The sequence below is a fragment of the Patiria miniata genome, unplaced genomic scaffold, assembly GCF_015706575.1.
Source record: "Patiria miniata isolate m_02_andy unplaced genomic scaffold, ASM1570657v1 HiC_scaffold_19, whole genome shotgun sequence".
Lineage (NCBI taxonomy): Eukaryota > Metazoa > Echinodermata > Asteroidea > Valvatida > Asterinidae > Patiria > Patiria miniata.
This window is the reverse complement of record NW_024037057.1, coordinates 17,405,238-17,430,390: the sequence shown is the minus strand read 5'-3', so window position 1 is coordinate 17,430,390 and position 25,153 is coordinate 17,405,238. Positions and strand designations below refer to the sequence as shown.

At 39.6% G+C, this 25,153-nt stretch overlaps 1 protein-coding gene across 1 annotated transcript in view; it reads left to right on the top strand.

Annotated features, from left to right (window-relative positions):
* Nucleotides 1-25,102, top strand: part of LOC119725498 — a 30,725-nt gene extending 5,623 nt beyond the window's left edge. The window contains exons 2-9 of the mRNA XM_038196903.1: nt 13,284-13,466; nt 17,848-18,000; nt 19,558-19,730; nt 21,415-21,552; nt 22,925-23,095; nt 24,189-24,363; nt 24,940-25,029; nt 25,074-25,102. Of these exons, the coding sequence (XP_038052831.1) occupies nt 13,349-13,466; nt 17,848-18,000; nt 19,558-19,730; nt 21,415-21,552; nt 22,925-23,095; nt 24,189-24,363; nt 24,940-25,029; nt 25,074-25,102 (1,047 nt within the window). The 5' untranslated portion in view covers nt 13,284-13,348. The remainder of the gene's footprint in view (nt 1-13,283; nt 13,467-17,847; nt 18,001-19,557; nt 19,731-21,414; nt 21,553-22,924; nt 23,096-24,188; nt 24,364-24,939; nt 25,030-25,073) is intronic.
* The last annotated feature ends 51 nt before the right edge of the window (nt 25,103-25,153 follow it).

The following is a 25,153-nucleotide window of genomic DNA, read 5'->3' as shown; positions in this document are numbered from 1 at the left end:
GACACCTTGTCCCTGTTACCCCTGAATTAAGCAACTATTTGCGCTATATTTCTTAAGCCTGTCAATGAAAACCAACAGAAATATGGCACAAATACATGCAAGTCTCAAATTTCACACGTAACATAATTTTGAATAAATTTAATTTTTCTTTCTTTCCAGCATTGAATTTAAAATGTGCCTTCAGCCTCACGCAATTAAATTCATTCCATGCGTTGATCACAAAAGCCTCAGAAACTGCACCACTCCCCGAGGGGAACGATATTGTATTTTTTGAAATCAAATTAATTTAATTAAATTTCTGTCCGAAGGGCTTCTGGCAAATTACAAGGGGAGATTGAAAGATCAGGGAAGTATTACCATTGTTGTAGTTTCCGGAGTGCATTTTGTGCATGTAAATGAAATTGCAGCTCTCGTAAATTACTTTTTTATGTCTCGTATATTTACGTAAACCAGTAGATTGCAGTTATAAACACCAGCCAAATTAGTCGTGAAAGGTTTTGGGAGTAAGTTTATAATAACATTTCTCGAAGGAAGGTTCGTGTTATTGCCTTGTGAAAGATTTTAGGAGTAAGTTAATAATTTCTTGAAGGAAGGTTCGTGTTATTGCCTTTCGCAGCCTTGGGCTATTAAATATGCTGCAGTTTTCTGCAGGGAATTTCTTGTTTTTGTCACTCCGTTTCAATTTCCAATCTAAACTTGTGGACCTATATCGTACCTTGGGGGATTCTTTCTTTTTGTTTGAAATATAATTTGAGGTGGTGTCTCAAGAGTTCAAGCATAAGCCCGGGTTCATACTTCACGAGAAAGCGAAAGTGAAGCGAAATTTGTGACGTCAACAATACATTCGAAGCGCATCCACCATTGTTGACGACATGAATTTTCGCTTCGCATGCTTTCGCGTGAAGTATGAACCGGGCTCTAAGCTGATGGCATAAACAAATATTGCATTTTGTAGCCTATGGCAGGTTATTAAATAGGTTCAGTCTTTTTCTTGTGGACAATTTAGGTTTGTGGTGGAGAGAAGCTTGTTTGCTTTTTCTCCATTTTCACCATTCATCTTGTCAGGTTTGGAAGGGTTCACTTTATTGCATTTTGTTGTTTGTGGCAAATATTTTTGGCAAATGAATGTTTTTATCTCTCCATTTTTCACCTCCAGGTTGGATGGGTTCACTTTGTAGTTTGAGGCAAATAAAAGATTCAAAGTTGAAAATTTATTGAGATAGCATGCAGGGAAAGTATTTTTTTATCGATATATACAAATACAACATGGTTGTCGGGAAATAGTGAAAACTAATGACCCCGAGGTGTTGGATGATCCAAGGGATCATTTGTTTCCACTGTTTCCCCGCAAAAACATGTTGTATATTTTTTTACTATAGGGGAATACCTCATAAATATTCATCAGGCAGAGCCTGCTCTGCGGTATTTCATTGGTCCATTCCACCATGTGATCATGCAGTATTTGGATAAAGTGAAACATTATTTTAATTTAAGGGGACAAACACAATAAAAAATCAAATTTGTGTCAAATTTAATAACTTTAACATTCACACAAAACAAAACACTGGATTTATTATTAATATTATTGTGTAAAATTTCACCCAGTTCCTCCTCGGTTAAAATCACAAAGCGAGCACCACCGGTCGCCATTTTGATGTATGCCGTAATAGACTGGCACAACTGTCCTCAATGGTGATCTCCACGGTACGCACGTAAAGGGCATGCGTCGTTGGTAAAGAGATAACACGGTACTGGAACAAATCTAAGGCTGCGACCCAGGTGTGTGATAGTGCCTCCCTGGTTTTTGCGCGTCATGCGCGCGTATAAAGACGCAGGGAAATAGTAAAAACTTTCACACAGTTGAATTGCTGGAATGGACCAATGAAATGCCGCGGTTGCCTGATGAATATTTATGAGGTATAGTAATATCAAATAACTTGTCTGAGGTCAATAGATTTGCTACTAAAGCACTCATCATCCTATGGTGGCAGAGCCTTCAGTGTCGCAGCCCCCTCCTTATGGAACAAGCTTCCATCACATCTCAGGGACTGTTCATGTATTGACATTTTTAAGCGTCATTTGAAGACCTACCTTTTTAGGCAATATTATTGTAATTAATTGAATATAATTTCCTTTTAACTGTTAATGTAAAATTGAATCAAATTTTCACTGGCTGGTCCAGATTTTTTTTTTTTTTTTTTAAACTGCCTTAAGTAAACATATTTTTGTAATTGTCTTTTTAAATTTTTTTCTACGGCAACCCTCTGTATTGTAACTGTATTTAGGTAATAGTTTTTTATCTTTGTAGTTAGCGCTTAGAGGCCATTATGGCAATTTGGCGCTTTATAAGTATCTTTTTATTATTATTATATTATAATCTTTGCAGAGCGCAACAACGCTTATTTTGTTGACCTAGTTGCCAAATTGTGAAAGTGATATAAATCGTGCACAGTTCTAAGCGGCTTTTCCACCGAGTCCATCAATTTCCTAAGCTAAGATTTTCTGAACGTCCAGTTCTAGTTTTCTTTACTGCCATGACTACTTTTGATTTAGAGTTTTAAAAATTTACCAAACTTCAAAACAGAAAAAAAAATCTATGGCACACTGAATTGCCAAGAGCAGTACCATCAACCATCAATCACCATTGCTTTGACTATTGGGCCCATTATACGAGAAACCCTCTCACATTTTACCCGATCCAATTTACGCAAATTTGCAGAGCGTGTCGTGGCTCCTCGAATGACATCAGAATAAATTGGGGAGTCTGCTCCGCCTCACGCCACCTAAAGAAAGAAATGTTTTATGGGCAAGCGCTAACAGCGTCACGACTCTCACTGGGACTTGCTGTCTTTCAACACGTGTCCTTCGTGCCTGCGCTAGTTCAAGTTTTAATAAAAAAAACAGAAACTTATTAGGTTTTGAAATTTGATACAAGTTATCCGGAGGATTGAGTCAGTTGGCATGGTTGGAAGCCTGCCAATAATCTGTGTGCCGACTGTGCGCGCCCACAAATGTCACAATATTGAACGCGATTTACACGCGCACATTGTACAAGGATACATAAATCTGGGAGATAGTTGTACATACCGGTACAGTGTAGCACCAAATTTGCAGTCTTCAATTTTTTTGCCATCTGTGAACCAGTACGTGCACTGAGTGTCCTGTAAACGCGGCTCTCGAAAGTGGTAAAAAACATGCCCTCTCATGTTGGTGCATGTAGCCAATATTTAGCTGTTAGGGCAGCCCGGTTGCCAGCTCCAGGCATTAGGGGGAGGGAGGCATAGTACAAACTAGGGGGCACACCACAAGAAAATAAAATACACTTATCATTTTTACGCTGATTGCTTTTGCTGATGTGGGGGGGGGGGGCAGTTGCTCGTCGGGGGGGGGGGGGGGGGGGGCAGCCGGTACACTTGTAAGTTACATGTAAATACTTTGAGAGAATGTGCCCATTTGGATTTGCAAGACATGTACATGTACATGTAGTTGGAATGATCTTTAGAAAAGTAGGATATCATGAATGTTCACACAAATATGTATTAAGGCCTTCTGTTTAGTAACCTCACAAAGGAATTTCACGGAACACAATTTTGGTCTGGAAAAAAATTGAGCTGTTGGAGGCTTGGAGCACAATGCACAAAATGTGATTTCTTACACGTCCGCAAAAGGAGAACCCTTACGGCTGGAATCACAACTAGCACGAACAGCCCAACTTCTTGGGGTCGCAAAAGTGGACCCAGAAAGTCGTTCTCGCACGAAAAGCTCAAGAATACTGCAAAAACGCCCACTTTTTAAAGGATAGTTGTGTGGATGTATAGTCCTACAAGTAAGTCCTACTTTTAAATGTTTTTTCAGATTAACATCATTTTGTTCAAAATGCGTTTTGAAGCCCAACTGGTCGTATTCCAGGATGTAGTGTCCCTTTAACAAACAGGATTTTTTTCTTCAACATTTCCCTTGTAAAATTATGTAAGATTATCTGGAAATCATGTCACCAAACGTTTGAAATAAGATAAATTGTATACGAATCTAAAACATGGAATTTTGGCAAAATGTGGCTGAATTGTGCACCTAACTAATTTTCATAGTACATGTACCAACATTTTGTTAGAGAGATAGCAGTACATTTTCCCAATAATTTCAGAAAGAATAAACCGAAGCCTCATAACCCAAACATTTGTAGGCAAGACAGCTATTATTCGCCCGCTCTAACTGTTGACTCACCAAACACATTGGGATTCAGCCCAGAGGAGTGTATCCATGGTTACTGTTTGCAAGGTAACCACCTGATGAAAAAGCCAGCGGAGAAGCATGGTGACGAATACCATGAAAACCTGTAGCATTTTTTTTTTTTTTCACCGAGGATGTAAAATTGCATTAAAAAACCTGCATCCATGGAATTTAATTGTTGGGAGTAACCCCTCAGAATTCTCGATGTTACTAGGGTTGTGATATCCGAATATATGAATATTCCATTGACCAAATATCTAAAAAGCATTTTTTTTATACAAACATTCAAAAAAGGTGAATGGTCTCAAGGAGATGATGAACAATTTCTATTTATTTAAAAGGAAGATACAACATTTGCAAACATAAAAAAAATGAAATGATCAAAGTACATGTATCACGAAATATCTTACCGGATTGTTAAGGGAATGACAGTCTAAAGCATCCTGTAAAGTTGTGGCTCCTGGTGTGCTGACATTTTCAAGAAAAATTGTATTTTTCTAACGCTGGTCGGCCGACCAGCACAGTGTCAGAGAAAACTGTCGTTTTTTTCCAAAAAGTGCTCCTAATTTTTCATATTTAGTTCGTCTGCATTTTCTTTGCAATTGATTACACACCTGTGAAGACTACAAGCCTGCTAGACTGATTCTCTGACCTCACAATTCCCCAAAGTCTATAATTGATCCGTTTCATCTTAAGTGGGAGCAGGGAACAAGACTACAAGAAAATGATTGGTTTTCTTGTTTTTTTAGCATCTGCGAACCCAAAACGTGAAACAAGTCAGTGTAGCAATATTTGTTATTTAACAATAACATACTAATCCTCCAAATCCAGTTATTTCTGAAATTGCAGCAAAAGCAAATGTGATGCGGTCAAGCTAAATGAGTCGTTTGTCGACCCCGATCAAAAAATTTTTTATTACAGATTTGAAGAGAGCACAATCTCAGCATTACTGTTGTGAAATCGCATGCTGATACCATCTTTCGTTCAAAAATTATCCAAGTCGGAACACCAAGAGAAGTGATGAAGTGATGTGATGAAGTGGCCCTATTTTGGCCTGTATCTCTAAATGAAAATTCCCGACAAACGACTCATGTAGTTTGATCGCATTACAAATGTTGTACATTCCCTTTAGGTTGAAGTGTTCTTTTCTTTTTTGGTTAGATTTAAATTTAAATGTTTCATCAGGGGGCCTGACCCAGTACAAGCTTCGGCTTTCATGTCAGCACTCCTCCATTCATTACCTGATCGCTGTACATTTTCTGTTAACTTTCAACTATCATTTTTTTAAGAATGATGTCTGGAAAGAAATCAATCACAGTTTCTTCTTCAAATTTGTCAAATACCAGCCATTCTGCTAGGCTGCTACCTGTCTTATCAATACATGTACATGTACATGTAGGCCCCCTATAGTAATAATTTTAATAACAAGCTCTTCGTCAAGTTTTCAAACAGTGCAGGTGCGCGCAAATCCCAATTAACGGCCAGTTTAGGCTGGCACATGTTTGACTTAAACGCATTTCAAAATTTATGATTTGATCAAGTCCAAGCTGGAAAAACTGAATCCGAAATTATTCGAAAAATGCACTTGTAACCTAAATGTCCAATTATCAAATACAGTGCTTGTTTTAAACGCATTGCCATATTGGCGGGACTGTGCATTTCCCTCTATTTTTTATCTGCAACATCCCCGAAATACGTAAATTTTGAAGAATACAACCCCTCTCATTCCTCTGTGGTTGTACATGTACCTGCATGACCGGTTTTTCTCCTTCTTTTGTAGCACTTGCTTTAGCTGTGGTTGTTTTGTCCCTGCTGAACCCATTCACATTTTTTCAGAGGCAATTGAAGTTGGGCTGTGCACTGTCAAATAATTGAGTATTTGAATACTCAAATTTTGATTTCGCTCAAATATGTATCCATATATTTGTTACAAACCAAGTTTTACTTATGCCGGCCTGAACTTCATGCATTTTATTCAAGTATTCAGTTTGGAATGTGATATTCGATGGACGATGGAATATTTGAAGGTTCGGTATATATTTGGCACAGCCTTCAATTCTTGAAAGAAAATTACGCAATTTTTTTTAAGCAAGAAAAAATAAATATGTAATGATCTTGTCATTAAGTAAAAATCATCATCTTTGCTATAATGAACCAGCTTTTGTCAAGCATTTTCTATGGAATCCCTTTTCCCGATTGAGTTTAAATGAACAAAGATGAAATTTACAAGTTGCAAGATAAAAATCATAATGATTCTGTGTACGTGCCGAAATTTTCATCTTTTCTATTAATGAACCCAATCTTCCCCAGCACTGAATTTTCCGCCGATAAGTCCGTTGTCTTGACAAAGTGTAAATGAACCGAAGTAAAATTTATGGCATGCAGTACCCTGATGAACAGTCTACAAAAAAAATGGACAAAAAAATTGCCAAGATACAAAAATATCGGCTGTTAAGCACGCACAGTGTGTTGTGTGCGCGTAAACGGCCCAGGGGCCCTATATCCTGAAAAATGATCGTCCGAACGGCGGAGGAAATGAGACGGGACTTAATGCATCCCATCCGTGACTACGTGACACAAGAGACAATTCTTTTTGCCGTCTCTAGATCTTCCTTTCATATCTGCGGCTCACGGATGTAATCTTGAATGCATCTCCCTGTGGTTGGCTCAAGTGTTTGATTCCGGGCAAAAGGGATTTAATTTCTCTGAAATTAGGTCGTTTCACTTTTTTGTCGAGTAGGCACTGCGATTTCTTTCAGTGGATTGACATCTCATTTCAACCCGGGGCTGAAAAAAAAATAGATTTTTCACCACTAAAAATAGCTATTTTTTTTTCAGCAACGTGAAAGTTATTCACTTTTTAATGAGATATCCAATAAATAAATCAGCCCTTTTTTCTTAGATCCTAGGGCCTATATATTGTGAAGTATTGGAAGTCTGATAATTTAGTTTTTGCAGGTCAGACTGGTTCCGACCCCATCAGATTCAATGATATACATGTAGAGACTGAGAACCAGTCTACATGCAGGGCACAGTTTCTTTTGTCAAAAGGTGTATTTTTCTCTGTTTTTCACCACTAAAAATAGATTTTGCTTTTAAATCGCTATTTTTTTTTCAGCAACGTGAAAGTTATTCACTTTTTAATGAGATATCCAATAAAGAAATCAGCCCTTTTTTCTTAGATCCTAGGGCCTATATATTGTGAAGTATTGGAAGTCTGATAATTTAGTTTTTGCAGGTCAGACTGGTTCTGACCCCATCAGATTCAATGATATACATGTAGAGACTGAGAACCAGTCTACATGCAGGATAGATCTGTTTGTCTGCAACAGCAGCCAAGAATAAAAGCTTTTTTCTAGGTTTGTAGAACTACATATGCCAATAAAGAAAGAACTGTAGTTTTTTGGGGAAAAAGTAAAATATAATTATAAGTGTATGAAAAATATCTGACATCCCTTTTTGGTTAATTTCATTGAAAAGTGCACTTCTTGAAACATTTCAATTTTCCCATGCTTTTTCAGACAACTGATTTTAAAGAAATTGTATAAGAACTTAACTAGTTACAAAGTATTATCTAGCACAAGTACTGCGATGCTTGTAAGGTTTTGATAATTAAATAGGTTTGAAAACATGTTAATTAATTATTTATGCTTTACAGTATGTACCAACTCAACGGAAGATCGCGGGAACGTATTTTCATTTAAAGGGAATATACAACATTTGCAAACATTGAAAAATAAAACTACCAAGTTTTTACGAAATACCTTACTAGGATGTTGGTAAATGACAGTCTAAAGCATCCTGTAAAATTATGGCACCTGGTGTCGAGTCATTTTCAAGAAAATGGTATTTTTGTATACATTTCCAACGGTGGTCGACTGACCGACGTTCAATGCCGTTGGAAAAACCTAACTATTTTTCAACTACTGCTCCAAATTTATAATTTTTTTTCAGTCCAAATTTTGTTTGCTATTAGTTACATGTTCATGAACGGGTGCAGGCCAGCTAGACTGGTTCCCTTATCTTACAATTTTCCGACATCTATAATTGATCCATTTTATCTTTAGTGGAGTCAGGGAACCAGACTTACTAAACAGTTGTGCTTTTTTTTCTTGGTTTTTCAAGCATTTTCGAACACAAAACTTCAAACATGTCAGTTAAACAATATTTGATCTATTATACTAACCCCTCAAATAGTTCATTTCTGGAAATTACGGCAAAAGCCAATGATGTACATTCCCTTTAAACATTTCAACTTGTAAACGGAGTGATACATGTATATCATCCTTAACATGTAGATTTGATCTATGTACAGTTTCACTTCCTTGCAATGCAGTACAGTGCAACATTAGACACAGCACTTTTTGGCTGTGGTCAGTGAGAATAATACCGGTACCCAATTTCAGATCATAATTTATTTTAACCCTCTTTATCATGTGCAGATAATTTTGAGGCTTTTAATAATTTTCCTGGCATAACTCAGCTTCCAGAAAGAAACAATTTTAGTACAACATCACATAGGATAAAGTCCTATAATTTACAATACGCGTAGGTGGACTGTAAATATACTTAAAATTTGTAAGTGGTTCCACAAACATACGTGTGCACGTGCTTGTGTTGTTCAATGAAGGCACAGTCTCTGCATGTTCTATTTTTTAACGACAATGCCAATTCATTGTGTGCGCGTCTGCCCCTGACCTTCACGTAGCAAATTGCCATTGCCAGCTCATAATTTTGTGTGTGTGTTTGCGCAACGTGCCCGTCGTGCCATGAAAACCATATTTGCCGCCAGGTATTGATTTGTTTGGCCGTTGCCATGGCTTCGATAAAGTCAGCCACGCATAGTCAAGTCGGCCCCGTTATATTCCAGCAAGGGCTGGTTGGAGCTCTGTGTGCAAATGAAAGTATGGCCAGTGGTGTGGATCAAGAGCCATGCAGTGTTCATGGTGATAAGCCTTTGTGCAATTAAATTGGTTCATTGTAATCAATTCAAGTGCAGCTAGTTTATCGTGACGGTCTGCGCTGGTGGAAGTGTGTTAAAATACAAGTGTAGGTCAGCTTCATTTTGTGTGTATGGAACAGTACTATGTACTTTGACTGGAACAGGTAGGCCTATTACAGTAATCTTACATCAAGATAACGTTTAGCAATTACTCTGTGATAGGCTGGGCAATTCCGTAAATTTTGGACATACATGTAGGGCCTACATGTCACTTGAACACTTCAATGAGCTACTGTTTAATAGAAAAGTGAACGTGATACCGGTACATGTACAGTAACAGCACTAAAGTGACATCTAATGAGTAGAAAACAATTACAGACGAAACTTTTAAAGTACCACCACCTTAACGACCTTGTACATCATGTGTTCAGATGAACAAAGAATTAGATTTTAGGATATTGCCCTTTTGCCGGCTGCCTTTTTTTTCTGGTCATATTGCCATTCGTATCTATCTGTCTATAGAGCAATTCATGTATGTACAATAACGTAAAGGCAAATGAAAAAAAATATGTGAAGCTTTAATCTATCAACAAGTGCAGTTCTTGAAAAAGAATTGAAAATGATTGATTTATGAGCACCTGTTTTTGAGAATATTTTTGAAGTTGTCATGAATACATACCGGTACCGTATAAATATGTATCCTTGCACAACTTTGATGGGTTGTCGAAAAACAAATCCAAAATATACGTGACAAATGTTCAGTGTTGTTCAGGTTCAATGTATACGTACATGTACAGTATGATGGTCAAAAATTAGGATAGTGATGTGTTGTCATGGTGATATGGATTAATAAGGGTGGATTCAGTCAATGGTGGAGCCCGGGGGGGGGGGGGGGGGGGGGACAGCAAGGCGGCCATGCCTCCCCCCCCCAAAAAAATGAACGCAAAAAGGCAGCCACTGTGTACAGCATTATAAAATTGTTCTACCATACACCAATGCCATAAAGAGTCCTAGTAGTGCCTTCCCCCCCCCCCCCCCTTGCTTTTCATTTTAAATTCACTTGTTCGGAGAACCAAAAAAAATCAACAAAATGTTCTTCTGCCGTTGGATTCAGTGGGTTAATCATTCAGATACAAAGGTACATTGTACATTGTATATGATGTACATTACAGAGCCAGCAGCATTTGCAAATTCCTGTACGTGCTGTACGTGTACATCATATCATTATGATTGGACCATTATTGTGGATGGAATGCAAACAACAATGCTGTCAGTGTGATTAATTCATTAATTAAAGTAGGAATATCAGTAACGTATTGATAATATAGATTAGGCCGGGTGATTGGATTGAAAGAGGGAAGTTGTCATGCATGCCTGTTGAGCGCGATAAAAGCATTCAGGTTTGTTGACTTTGTTCATGTGCAGTGGACCTACTCAGTGCTGGCTCATCTTGTGTACCAGTTTACACAAGACAAATCTCGCGGTTGACATGGGGGTACGTTGACCCAGGGTTAAAAACATGCAGGTTTCACACTTCACATTTTCAACCCGGCCGCGCCAACCCTGTGTCAACCCTGGGATCGATCTCTCCCCGGGTGGCATGAACTCGACCCTGCCCTAGGCAAGGGTTTTGATTTGCACCCCAGGTTGAACTCTCGTCAGGGTTCAAAACAGTAGTATTAACGAGCTTGCACAAAACAAGTGTGAAACGATGCAGGGGTGAACGCCGGGTTGAAATATCAATAACTCCACCCGGGGCGGCATGGGTTCGCCCGGGGTTGAGTTCAACCCAGGTAGAGAGGCTGTAGTGTGAAAAAGCCTTAAATGAATCATGAATCAAAAATATGGAAATGTGCATAATTAGCATAAAACCAAAAAGCCAACAAAATACATGTACATGTACCCTTGAAAATGGCAAAACAGAAAATTGAAAATAAAGATAAATGGGAGGCAAAGTGTGCATTTGCAAGGATTGTTTAATACACTGTACTCAACAAAGCTAAAAACTCACAGACTGAACTAAAATTACTGACTTTGTTTTTGATTTCTTACTGTGTTTTTTTTCCTCCAACTTCTTACACAACAACTAAAACCATTTAGGTCTACATGTAGAGCCTTTGAAGGTCTGCAGTCATGGCAGTCTCAATTGTAATACGGCAAGATTCATTAGTTTAATTCAGTGACGTACGGTAGGGAGGAACGTGACTCGAATTGAGTGCACAAAATCCTTCCGTAGACTTCGACCACGTGTACCAGACGCCGCACTCGTGGCAGCAGAACTATGCAGACATTATCATGCAGCGCCTCATGATGGTACTCACAGAAGTAGGGCAGACAAGTACCACACTCAACTACTTGGACTAGTAGCTAATTACTTGATTGTGATGGGTAGTGGCACCTGTGTACATGTACAGCACAAGTGCTTCTTACCATTGGATTGCATGCTTTAAAATTAAGTACAATTTGTTTCACAAATCTTTGTTTGGAAAGCTGGCTTCACTTTACACCATGCAGTGTTGTATAACTTCAGAAAATCCTCCTCTGCTGTATAAGCCCCCAATCAAGGGATATTTAGTCCAAATTTTAGCCATGGAAATTAGTTTTGGTTAAAATAAGAGCATTTTAAACTACAGTTTCAAAGTCGCATTTTGAGTACACGAGAACAAAGGAATGTCTCCACAAGGATACCAATTCCAGTATTTTTTGTGTGCGTGTGTACATTCAAATTCTTCAAAATTTTCTTCAATTTCAGAGAAACTGCTCTCAAGTGCACTTTAGCAGTCAAATAGTACTTTAGCTGAAGAAAGGGTTTTATAACACCTCACCCACAGATTCTGTATCTTTATTGGCCGAGAGCAGGTCACATGGCATTCACTATTTTTGCTATCTTGCTGTGCATGGCAAAAAAGTACTATACCCGTAGCAACCAAAGTACTATACCCGTAGCAACCAAAGTACTATACGATGAGAACCGATACATTTCGTGAGGGGGTAGTTTGGAAAGGTGCAAATAAACTTTCAACCCTTTTCGTATTCAATTTGAATGACATTTAATTATTTAGATTACATTAATCAGTTATCGCTTATTCAAGCAGAATCTGTGGGAGTGGTGTTACAAAACAAATATTGACTGCTTATAAATCTCGTGGTGTAGTAAAACTACACGTAGGCTCCTCACTCGGTGATCCATGGAGCATTCTATTTTCCCTCGGCTTCGCCTCGGGACAAATAGAATGCTTCATGGATCACATCAGGAGGCTTACTACACCACTCAAAGCAGTCAATATTCATTGTGATACATACTTAGAAGTTCATTTTCATTTGGACATATATTGACAGGGGTACGTGCCGGTTTTTCTTTTTCGCTTCTTATTGTTCAGCACAATTGGCTGATATGAGATGAGCTGCATTGCGCTTGTTGGAAACCCTGGCATTTGCCAGTTCAATACAAATGAATGTGATGATCAATGACTGGTAGCAGGTGCAGTGCTGCGCTTTTCAATTACATACATGTATCAATTCTAAGATGTCTAATTTCTACATACATCAATTCTAAGACATGCATGTACTATATGCACCGATACGTTTATTGCACCGGTAACAACTGGTGCTGTCCTTCCCCCTGCTTGTTAATTATTAAAGAGAACTGCATGTCTTTTCAAACAAAGAAGCAATGCCGGCAAGATGCTCTGCACTTTTCTCAGTCTTCCATAAACAGTTTTTCTACAAGTGACAAGAAATGAAAACAATACAATTTCTTCACATTGCGCATACATTATGGGAACTAGATTTTCCTAACTTTTAAATGTATACCTTAGAGAGTTTAGAGCTTCTGATTGGTCGAGACTTGATCATGTGGGGTATTTACATACATGTGATATAGACAGGCTTCAATAACAAGCGAAAATGGCCCCTAAACCAGCATTGATCCAGCGTCATGTCAGCCAATGATTGGCCAAACACCCAACAGTCCTGCCGAAGGATGGTTCCTGGCAAAAAGGGCCTAAGGGGTTAGGGTTCATCTTGCTTAGATGATTTTTATTGTGAGTTATTTGTATTTGTATGGTTAATTATTTTAAGATTTATAGTTGTTTTAATGCTTCTTTTCCAGCTTTTTCATATAGAATGCCTGAGTCAGAGTCTCCACCGTAGCGTTGTAATTGATTGTGAGTGATCATGAACTCCGTATCGGTATGGGACGCCATGGCCAGTGGCTCGACGGCCGTAGCCAGACCAATCCGGACGCTGGACCCTAGACCACCGTATGCAGTGGACAGACCCAGACCACAGTCAGGTAATTGTTAACTCTGTGACTATATTCATGATATTGAACGCTTGAACCAAAAGATTGATTCATGAGCTTAGGTCAATACGCGCAGGAGGGGGTCATATATGCATAGAAGAGGATCGACCGTTGGACTAGTAGTGGCAATTTTCTATGTGTGACGTTTCCTTCCACCACGTTTTCTGCATTGAGTCCATTTTTGTCTTGGCTTTGCAGATGTCCAATGACTTCAGAACATGCCACACATACATGTATTACTGGGCAGTTTGCTGGTTTCATCACCAGGGTTTTGGTCTGAGGTTTCAGATCTCGGAACATCAAAAGTAATGCCGTTGATATACATGTAGGCATCGGTTCGTCAAAAAAAAAAGAAGGTGTGACGGCAGCCACCTTTAGTTGGTCACAAGCCGGTCAAAGTCGATATGCCGGGTAACTCCCATAATCATGGAGTTGCCCATACAACTATGACAACTGTATTGAAGAAAGGAAAATTAAACCAGGGATGAAGGCGGTGAAATTACTGGACGATTCAGACTTTGGACATTTCATGTGCTCAATCAAATTTGTTCGGCATCGGTGCGTGCTACCTGTTAGCAAGTGCACACACACTGTACGACAGCTCAAAATTGATCATGCTACATACATGTACATGTATAGTGGTACATGTACAAATGTAGTTCATTTTTGTGGGAGCAGATTTTGCATCGAATCCTTTGCAGACTGACTAATGAGGTAACTAAAACTTTGACCAGCAAGTGCTCAGTTGCAATCATTGACACACCCACATGACCCATGACAAGTGACAAATTGCAGCTGTGGATGATGAGTTGTGATCTATGGCTGTACCTAATTGGAGAAATGCACTTTTGTATAGTGTACGACCATGGGCGTCGCCAGGATTTTTTCCAGAGGGGGGCAAAACATATCTTTTCCAAATTTTTTTTGTATTTCTCAACATATTCTCGATTTATCATTTTTAGATGGGGGCAGGGACATTTTGCCCCTCCCCCACCCATTAAATTTACACCACAATGACTTCACGCCTCTTTTCCTTTCCTTTTCCTTTTTTTTTTTCTTTTTTTGTTTGTTTTTGCTTTTCCAGGGGGGAGCAAGTGCCCCCCCTTGCCCCCCCCCCCCTCAGGACGCCCATGTGTACGACTGCTACATTAGGACTGTAGGTGTATAGTGGGGAAGTGTTTCTCGTGTCATTTTAGCCACTTACATTTGTGATAGAATGACTTCTCAGGAAAATGGACTTTGTACGGTAGCAACACTGAAATGCATCTTTGAATGTCTTTTTGTCATAATGGTACGTATCAAATGTAGCCCCCCCCCCAATCTATTATTAAATGTAAACATCTTTAAAACACACATATGTACAAAACAAGCACAGAACACCAGGAGAGATGGTCCCCCCCCCCCAAAAAAAAAGGGGAGAAAACAAATAAGAAACATGTGACATGTATTTAAGTGAGAGGTTTGCGGTAACACCATGTGGAAATAGGCCTATCTCTTCTGCGAGTATGTGTGGTTCTGAAGAGAAACTGTTGGGTTAAAGGGAATGTACATCATTGGCTTTTGCTGTAATTTTCAGAATTGAACTATTTGATGGGTTAGTACATTTTGTATAATAGACCAAATATTGTTGCACTGACATGTTTGAAGTTTTGTGTTCGAAAATGCTGGAAAACCAAGAAAAACAAAAATGTTCAAGCGGTCTGGTTCCCTGGCTCCACTTCAGTTGAAATAGATCAATATTTATAGATGCCAGAAAATTGTAAGATGAGGGAACCAGTCTAGCTGGCCTGCACCCGTTCATGAACATGTAACCAATAGCAAACAAAATTTGGACTTAAAAAATGGTAAATCTGGCTCAGTAGTTAAAAAATAGTTGGGTTTTTCCAACGGTGGCCGGCCAACCACAAAAATACTATTTTCTTGAAAATGACTTAATGCCATAATTTTACAGGATGCTTTATACTGTCATTTACCAACATCCTAGTAAAGTATTTCGTAAAAACTTGGTAGTTTTATTTTTCGATGTTTGTAAATGTTGTATATTCCCTTTAACTTGACGTTTCGAACAGTATGCTCTGTTCATTTTCTCCTGATGACGAACAGAGCATACTGTTCCAAACGTCGAGTTAACCCAACAGGTTGTCTTCAGAACCACACATACTCAAAAAAGGGATATTTCCACATGGTGTTACCGCAAACCTCTCACTTATTGATCTTTCCACCATGCAAACCTTCATGTCTCATGTGACATGTAATTTATTCTCCCAACGTTGCTACTCAGAGACAAAGGAGTGAAATCGTGAAAAGTTGCCGACAAAAATATTGAATACAAAGTTAATATTTAAAAATACTAGTGTACACAGTATAGGCACTGGATGATTGACACCAGCACATTGATCATGTTAATTGTTGACCCATTTTTTGTTGTTGACATTTGAGGTGGGACTGTTTTCCAATTCAATAAGTGAAACATTCTGGCGCCACTGTCATATGAAAATCAGACTCGTATGAAAATCGGACTCTTTTTCCCTTTTATTGGTTAAATCCTCTCACGAGACCGGTCCCCCTCCTAATTATCTATGCATGAGCATGCGCAATATCACCAATGAGTCCGTATTTCATAAAACCTAAATTCATGCTACACCGCGTTGTCCAACTGAGAAGTGAAATTGTGGATTTTGTTCTTTAGTTTCTAAGCCATCTGTCAGTTGAAGTGTACGTTTATGTTTAATCTCACAGAAATGGGTTGAACTCATAGAGCTATATTAAATTACTAGAGCGCTAACTTCGTGTACAAAGTAATGCCTGCTGGGCGCATCCATGTTTGTGCACAAACCTATGGAGACCTAGAAATTTTGTACGGCTTTTGTACGGCTATATATGTATATCTGCGTTTGTATTCCATACCGGTGCGTTATCGAAGCCAATACGCCCAAAACTGAAACGCACGATCAGCAAATGAGCGTTTCATTTTGCTCTACGCAAACAGCGCAACGCGTGCGCGTATTCGCGGCAGATGCTTTTTGCCGTCAATGATGCGCTTAAGTTGTTTGCGTTAACTTTCAAAATTCAATCCATCTAATTTCATTATGTTCTACAAACACGCACATGAATTTAAAATGTCTGCGCCCAGGACGGCTTCAAAGCATCCCCTCGCGCAGAATGACGAGTTAGCGCTCTTGTAATTTAAATAGCTCTATGGTTGAACTATACCCTATTAAAGATGAGCTTCTTGGGTTGCAGAGTTTACCTTTCAGTGACTTTTCTCATTGTACGATACCCAGATCATTGTCTAAATTGGGCAAGCTCTGTGACTGTATGATATGGGTCAGTCTATACATTTGGGATCCACTTCTTTCCCTGTCGCTGTTACATCTGACATCTATGATTTTGTAATTCTGATGCACTCCTTAATGTAGTCTTCCACAAGAGTGAGGCAAACGACCTACCCAACAAATACAAATTAATTTTTGAAGTTGTTTTTTATCCCCCTGGCTTTCAAGCCAAACAGGGGGATATTGCGTATTCCTAGGCATGTCTGCGTGTGTGTGAGAGTGTGTGTTCCATTTCACTGTAAAGCTCAGTCATCAATCTCAACCAAACTTGAAAGGTGGTCTGTGGAGGGAAGGCTAACGTCAAAACAATCTTTCCAATATGGATATTTACGAGGTCTCTGGAGTCTTTCCAATATGGATATTTACGAGGTCTCTGGAGAGATACATGTACTCATCACTCTAACATACACTGTGTGTTAGTCCAGTGTCTCACTGAAACTCCCCATTCAACCCAAACTCCCCATTCAACTTAAAACTGATACCTACTGGATGGACTGCCGATTGTCCTTTAAACTGCCTGTTTACAAACTGCCAGCATGCCAGGGGGATCGCGCTAGTGTTACTTGCAGTATTTTTATCACACTTGAATAGCAAATTACAAAGTTCGGAGGTAACACGGACAGCAGAAATGTCACGCTTTAGACCCTGAATTATATGGAATACCCTTACTCAAAATTTGTACAAAACAAGTACAACCTTGTACATACATGAACATGTACACTGTTTGAAAACTCCAAACCATAGAGTTAACAATGCCACAGTGATCTAATGGCCTTGTTATTGTTTAAAATAAATTTGAATTAATTTTGTGTCGGGGAGATGTACCGGTAACTTTGCATACTTCTTCTTAAGCTCTCAGATAGTACTGAGTATACAGTGCTATAAATGTTTGTCGTTGATCATAACATGCATGACATGCAGTGATAAAAAAATGCATAAAAGTATTATTAAAATCCCAATAGGGCCTAATAAAAACTGTTATTAAATCTGTTATAATTGATTTTTCTCTTTTTTGGGGGTTTTGTTTGTCTTTGCAGCGCCAATCCGTAAGCCGGTATCACCTCCCAAGCCCTTATGGCGGGATTCTCGCTCAGACTCCATCCCCCACAAGCAGCGACGCTTCACCACATCCCTCAGGAGCAGCAGTGCCAATCAGGACTCTTACGTCAGCAAGCGAGCTCCTTTTGCTGGTCAGTTTTGGGGGAGCAAGTTATAGAATCAAGTTTAGGCCTAGCGTCCCTATTCATTTACTCAGCACACTTAGGCCGAGGAGATTTATCTCTCTTCACACAAAAAAACCCAGATTAATTGTTCTTAACCACAAGCCATTAAGTAAGATTTGAGGCTTTGCATGGTGGAGATACTAAATAATGAAAGGTTTGCGAAAACACCATGTGTGAATAATTTCTCAACTAAGAGAATGGTTCTGAAAAGAACCAGAGGTATAAACTTGACGTTCCGGTCAGTATGCTCTGACCGTCTTCAGGAGCCATTAATCAATGCATTTTATTCGTTTCCAATAATATAATGTACATGTTAAAAATCCAGAAACCAGTGTTCCAAACCTACATGTAACCGGGTGACGTTTCAGCTGCGTTGATAATACATTTTCAAAAAAACATTGAAAAGCCATGCACAACCTTTTAAACACGACAAAAATAGTGGACTAGACTAGTCCAACCGTCCTTTGTTCAAGCTAAGTTAGTTAAACTATGGTGCACTAGCTGTAGAACTTGCTCTATAATTGCACTTTTCCAAACAACGATATTCCTTTATGACAAGCAGTTAAGGGCTGTCCCAACTATACCGAATATTTGAATATTCGATCATCAACCGAATATTCAAATAGCTTTTTGCCGGTTTAAATATTCAAAAGAGAAAACTATGCACTTGCACACTTGACTATGGAGTCATGTTTAATAATTGCATTTTTATTGTCAGATGATACTTTCTGTCAGGCCGTAACTTTCTTTTTGACAACTATTTATTGGTCTGGGTAAAGTCCACGCTCAGTTATACAGTACAAGTTTACTGCAATTGCAAAACACTCTGGCGCCCATAATAGCCATCACTGCATGAATTTGTAACTGGCGTACTTTGTATGCAACTTTTGACCAGAGAGGAAGGCAACTTCAGCCGGCGTGTAACTTAATTGGCAAGTTTCAAATATTCAAATATTTAGTCAAGTGCTGTTTAGAATAATCGAATACAAACTTATTCGAAAACAGACAGCACAACAAGCAGTTACCGGTACCACTACCATCATTTTCCCCATTACTTTGTACACTCTTCGTCACTTCGTGAAAAAATAAAACGTTGTGAGGAATTGTTACATTTGCGCGACATGCGTCACTGCAGCGTTTTTTCTTTATGGACATCATTCGCAGCGCGGGCGTCCACTCCCATCCATACGCGTGTGTTGAGAAATACATTATCCCTCTGGCCCTGCTAAGCTTGTGTCACTTCGTGGAAACAGAAAAACACGCAAGCTATTTATAAACAAAAAAAAATTACGATAATTACAAAAGTAAACAATATTTCGCTTTGAAACTTGGTCAAATTGTTCTTTTTGTCAAGTGCAATAAATTGGCCAGCAAAACTCAACCTCAAAAAAGTTATCAATTTTCCAGGTTTTTGTCACTTAGTGAAAACATCGTTGATTTGTACCAAGTTTAAGACCATAAACAAGTTCTTTTCAAATGTTCAATTCATCTCATGATCATAACTCTCTCTGTATTTTTTCACAGCCAAGAGACTCCACGCACTCAATGTGGAGAGACAGATGATGACTGGCACGTACCCCCGAGTGGAGAACGGTCGGACGGTAGCAGCACCAGAGTATGACCCCTTTGCTGACCCTCATCTCACAGATTACTTTGCCAGGAAGTTCTCAATTGGTTTACCTAGACCACCGTCAGGGGTAGGTTTTGTTTCAGAAACCGTATGCCGCAAATTAAAGTAGAGTTCTATACAAAGTAGTTGTGGCCAAAAAAAAAGTCTCCGGTTTCTGGTATGCGCGCGCGTCGCTGTAGCCATGCGCTTTGGAAAAATGAAAAAGTTTTTTTTTCAATGAAAGATGATGTCTCAAAACTGCCAAACTCACTGGTTTGACTGGAATCCTGCTGTTGCACAATTTTAATGTGTTTTTAGATTGGGTTATGGTCGAGAATAAGCTTTATGTGGCCTCTCTGGACTACCATATATTTGCACTAAGTTTAGTCGGGCACCATTTGCAGTCATCAGCCGACATTTGAAGCAAAAAAATTAGGTAAAAAAAAAAAAAGCCGCGTCGCCGCATCACTTTTTGGGCAAGTTCCATACCAGAAACCGGAGACTTTTTTTTGTTAGCCTGTACACATTATGATGTGTTTTTTGAGATGTTACTGAGTAGTATATTCTGCCTATTCTCATAAGGCCAAGTGAAAAAATAAACCAGTTTCTCGTTGTTCCTCCCCCCCCCCCCCTCCAAATAACTATTCATTAATACCTGCGACAGTTGTCCCATTCTTATTAGTGGAGAGCCTGTCACATGGGTTGTATTAAACGCTTGTAAAACTGCTGTATTCTGCGCCACATAGCACGGTATGCACCCCACATGCTTCAATCTCCTTATAAGGAGATATTAAGCACTATGCTACGAGGCACATACCATAGACATGGCCAGAGGGGTATTTCACAAAACATAAAAGCAAAAATTGTTGAACAAATCGTTGGAATTTTGTCAATTTTGGAGTTGTTTTGACTTTTTGCCTGAAAATCTATTGATGACTAGGCATAAATATGAGCTTGGCTGGTTTTAAACGGAGCGCTGTGGTCCAATGGTTTCAGTGTTCGACTCACTTGCTGCGGTATGTGGGTTCGAACCAGGACTGGGAACATGGTGCTTGTGTTCTTGGGCAAGACACTTTACTACAATTGCCTCTCTCCACCCAGGAGTATAAATGGGTACCTGTGAAGGTAGAGACCAGACTGCGCTGATCTTGAGCTGCTGCAGAAACTGGTCTCATGCATGGGCGTCGCGAGGGGGGGGGGGGGGGCAAGGGGGGCGCTTGCCCCCTCCCCCCCCCCCCCCTGGAAAAGCACAAAAAAAAAAAAAAAAAAGAGGTGCGAAATCATAGTGGTGTAAATTTAATGAGTTGGGGGGGGGGGGCAAAATGTCCCTGCCCCCCCTCTAAAACTGAGAAATCGAGAATATGTTGAGAAATACAGGAATTTTTTGGGAAAAATATGTTTTGCCCCCCTCTAGAAAAAATCCTGGCGACGCCCATGGTCTCATGGCCTGATGAACAGGGGTAATAATTGTGAAGCGCTTTGAGACCTTTGGTATAAAGCGCTTTATAAGCACTATATATTATTATTATTATTATTATTAAACAGGTACATTTAAAACTTACTAGCGGTCTGGTCGTGTATAATGTCCTTCACCTTAGGCTCGGACCATTATCCGCGACTAATCCCCTAGCTGGTTTTAAACGTACTATTTGAAAACCGGCCAAGCTTTTATTTATTCCATTATCAAACAACATTTGGTCATAAAAAAAGTTATCATGTATGTTGCTACCTTGCTTATTTATCCTTCCTCCCCATAATATTTTTTCACAAAGGCAAAGAGACGTCCAGCTAGCGCCAATGGTCGGACCAGCAGCACATGGAACGGCGGCCGGCATTCCGCAGCATCAGAATGCATGTACAGGGTAACTGTGAAAACCGGCGACAAGAAAAACTGTGGCACTGCGGCAAATGTAAGCCATCTGAGTGTTGGTCTTTCTGTCTGTCTGTCTGTCCGTAGGGCTGTACATTCAGAGCCAATTTCAAGCAGCTACAGGGTACAACGTTGAGAAGGATTTGAAAACAGAATGTCCCACTGAACCATTTAGCCAGTTAGGACTCTTTAACATTATACTACTCTGTACTTGCTCCTTGATAAATTTATCAAACCTTAGAGTGCTAGGGCGGGTTGGGGCATTACAAGGAGTAACAGGCAGGGCGCATTTTGGTGGTACAAGAGTAAAGAGTTAACCAAAAAAGGGATGAAGAATGGATCCAGTTGTTGACTGACAATACCTAAATTACAAGTTAAAGCTATAGTCCATCATTTGCAGCCATCTGAAAAGTAACTGGCGTAATTATTGTTGAAAAACAAACTTGGTTGAAAGATAGTAAGGGAACTAAACTCCCTGTGAAATTATTCCTTCTGGGAAGCTGTCATTTTGAAGTAATCAACGAAAAAAGGCATTTCCAACGGTGATTCTTAAGAAGCACCGTAGGAAAATTTAAATTAGTAGTTCGTTTTGTTATTCAGCGCAGCGCACAAGTATTGGAATGACGCACACGCGCGCGCGGTTGTTATAATTCGTCGGATCAGTGCGCTACGTCGCATATGGCTGCAATTCAAAACAATTCAAAACATGATTCAGCAACTTTTGATTTAAAATTGAGATCTCAGAATGCTGTTTTTCTCGATATGTACAGCTGAAGCTTAGCTGAAACTTCATCAGGTTAGTTGTTCAGTATCCTTCATTAGATTTTGAACCCTTTTGTTGCTTCAAACGAACAAAATGCACAAATTACAAATGATGGACTATAGCTTTAAACTTACAATGTACCTCCTAAAGCATTTCTGCCAACAGAAGGGGAAAGTTTCTCATTGAGGAGGGAAACAGCACATTTGTCTTTAAAAAGGGGTATCCAGAAGTGGGTGGGAAAAGGGACATTTTGACAAATTGCCCCTTCGGATGCCAGTGATATTTAGCTGCGGATAGCAACGCTTCAAGGTCTCATGTCTCTCTGTTAGTCCGTATGTTAGTTAGTTAGTTAGTGCATGTAGTAAGTAACAAACATTGGCATTGATATTGACAAATTGGGGAACCGCCAACATAGGGCTGGTTAGCTTTGGTAGAGCACCAGAATGGTAATCTGCAGGTCGCTGGCTTAAACCTCCGCTCCAGTTAATTTCTTTGTTCAACTTTCAATAATTTTAATGGCCATTTCGATGGTTCTTTCTTGCCATTTTATCATTCTACTCCTTGACAAATTCTATTTCTCTTATATATATTGAGAACGTAAAAAATATGTACAAACGTGATAGCTGAGTTTCTTTTTTTGCTCACACAGGTCTTCATTCAGCTGAAGGGCAGCAAGGGCAAGACAGCCAAGCGGAAACTCAGCAAGAAATCCGCCAAGACTCAGTCAGGCTTCATGAAGATCAAGTACAGCCGCAACACTTCCAAGGTCTTCAAACTCAAGATGCAGGACGTCGGGGAGCTACAGACTTTAACGGTTGAGGTGAGGTGTTGCAATGCACAATATTCATACACGTACATTCCTGTATCATAAATGTATTTACACTACGGAACAATATCATAACCTTGAAATTTGGTGGAGATGTTTGACCATCGTTCGACTGGAAAATTTCTCATTTTTCATAGAAAAATCAACCAGTTGTCCTCACTGCGACAACCCTTTAATTGGTTAAATACGCAGTGATAACAGAATTAAAATAAACAATTTAACGTGGAAGGGAGGATTGTTCTTTACACTGAGTATTTTAGTCAACAAGTGGTCCTATCTCAAATTTGCCCTGGTTTGTCAGATCGAAGAGCAAGTTTTTTTGCACTAACTCTCGTAGCAACATGCAAACACCTCTAGTTAAATGCTGGTCATCACAACATTTTTTGATCCTGGCTCCCTGCAGTGTATAGCCCGGCTATTGGTAGCCAGTGATGCGACCATGCCATGTGGTCTCGTTTATAATATAGTCAACTATAATAGTCCAACCATTCTGTGTATAAAAGGCTAAACGACCTACTGTTATCTAAAGTTGGAACCCAAACTTGGTCCTACCGTTAGAATTGAAAGAGATTAGTTGTGTGAGAGTGTCACACCAGTTCCAATAGGAGACTTTTGAGATATTGGTGGCAGCAAACATACCGGTTCTTTTTCCATTGTTTGCGTCATACAGAGCATGCGCGCTTTAGCTTAAACATGACGTAAACAATTGAAAAGGACAGGTATGTTTGCTGCCACCAACATCTCAAAAGTCTCCCATTGTTGTCGAGGTGTACATCGTTGTAAAATTTCACTTGCCACCCCTACTATAAATAATGAAACCCCCCCAATCTTAACCAATCATCTTCGCGTAAAGTTCCTGCCGGACGCAAGCTAGCCAATCTCGATAAACTGCATTTGCCAGCATTCCAGAATTTCACAGCCCCAAGCGTTGCATCACAGTGTATTGTTATAGCTGGCCGTGGGTTTTGTTCAGGACCGTCCTACAGTGAAAAGCAAGGAAAGGCTGAACAAATTATTTTATTTCTCTCGCAAAATGAGTATTTTCTCATTCTTATATATATACATCTTGCCTTGACCATGTTGACAGCATGACGGCCTAGAGAAGCCGGACAGTTGGTACCTAGAGGAGGTGGAAGTCACCAACCTATCCAGCAAGCAGACGTGGCTGTTCCACTGCGGGCAGTGGCTGTCACTGTTTGAGACAGATTGCCAACTCAGGAGAGTGCTGAAAGCTCTGGATCCCAAGAAACACGGCAAGACAGGTATGGATTGGGCTAGGCTAGCAGCGTTATTTTTTTCCTAGGATGGTTGGGGCCAAGTCATGCATAAGTCAGTTTTCCTTTGAATCATTGCAAGACACTTAGGTTCTCGTTCTCTTTCTTCCCTTAAATATAAATTCTCTCAACGATAAATTTACAGATGAAAATGAGCAGCAGCGACGTGGATTCGAACCAGGGATCTTTGCATCCATAGCACATCTCACTATCCACTAGGCTACTGTATGGTAGCTCGACGATGGCCTTACGTAAAAATGCTTTATGTAACTGGTTGACTTAATAACAACAATGCTCTTGATATCATTGTTCTGTTCTCATGAATAAACATACTTGCCCGATCGAAACTACTGAATTATTCATGACTTGGCCCAAACCGTCCTGGGAATAAAAAATACGCAAAATTACATTCTATCCCTTTATCCGTCACAGAGTATGAAGAAGTCACGGTTACCGTGATGTGAAAGGCGCGAGCAATGATTCCAACTTCAACATCACAATGTTTGCCATGCGGGGTACCAGTAAGACGATGCACTCAAAACTTCCCCTTTTTCTTGTTCACAGAGTATGAAGTGATCATTGTTGCTGGTGACGTGAAACGTGCGGACAGTGATTCCAGCATCTACATTACGTTGTTTGGCACGTGGGGTACCAGTAAGAAGATGCCACTCAAATCTTTCCCTCTTTCTTGTTCACAGAGTATGAAAGTGGTCACGGTTACCAGTGAAGTTAAAGGTGCCGGCAGTGACTCAAGCATCTTCATCACGCTATTTTACAT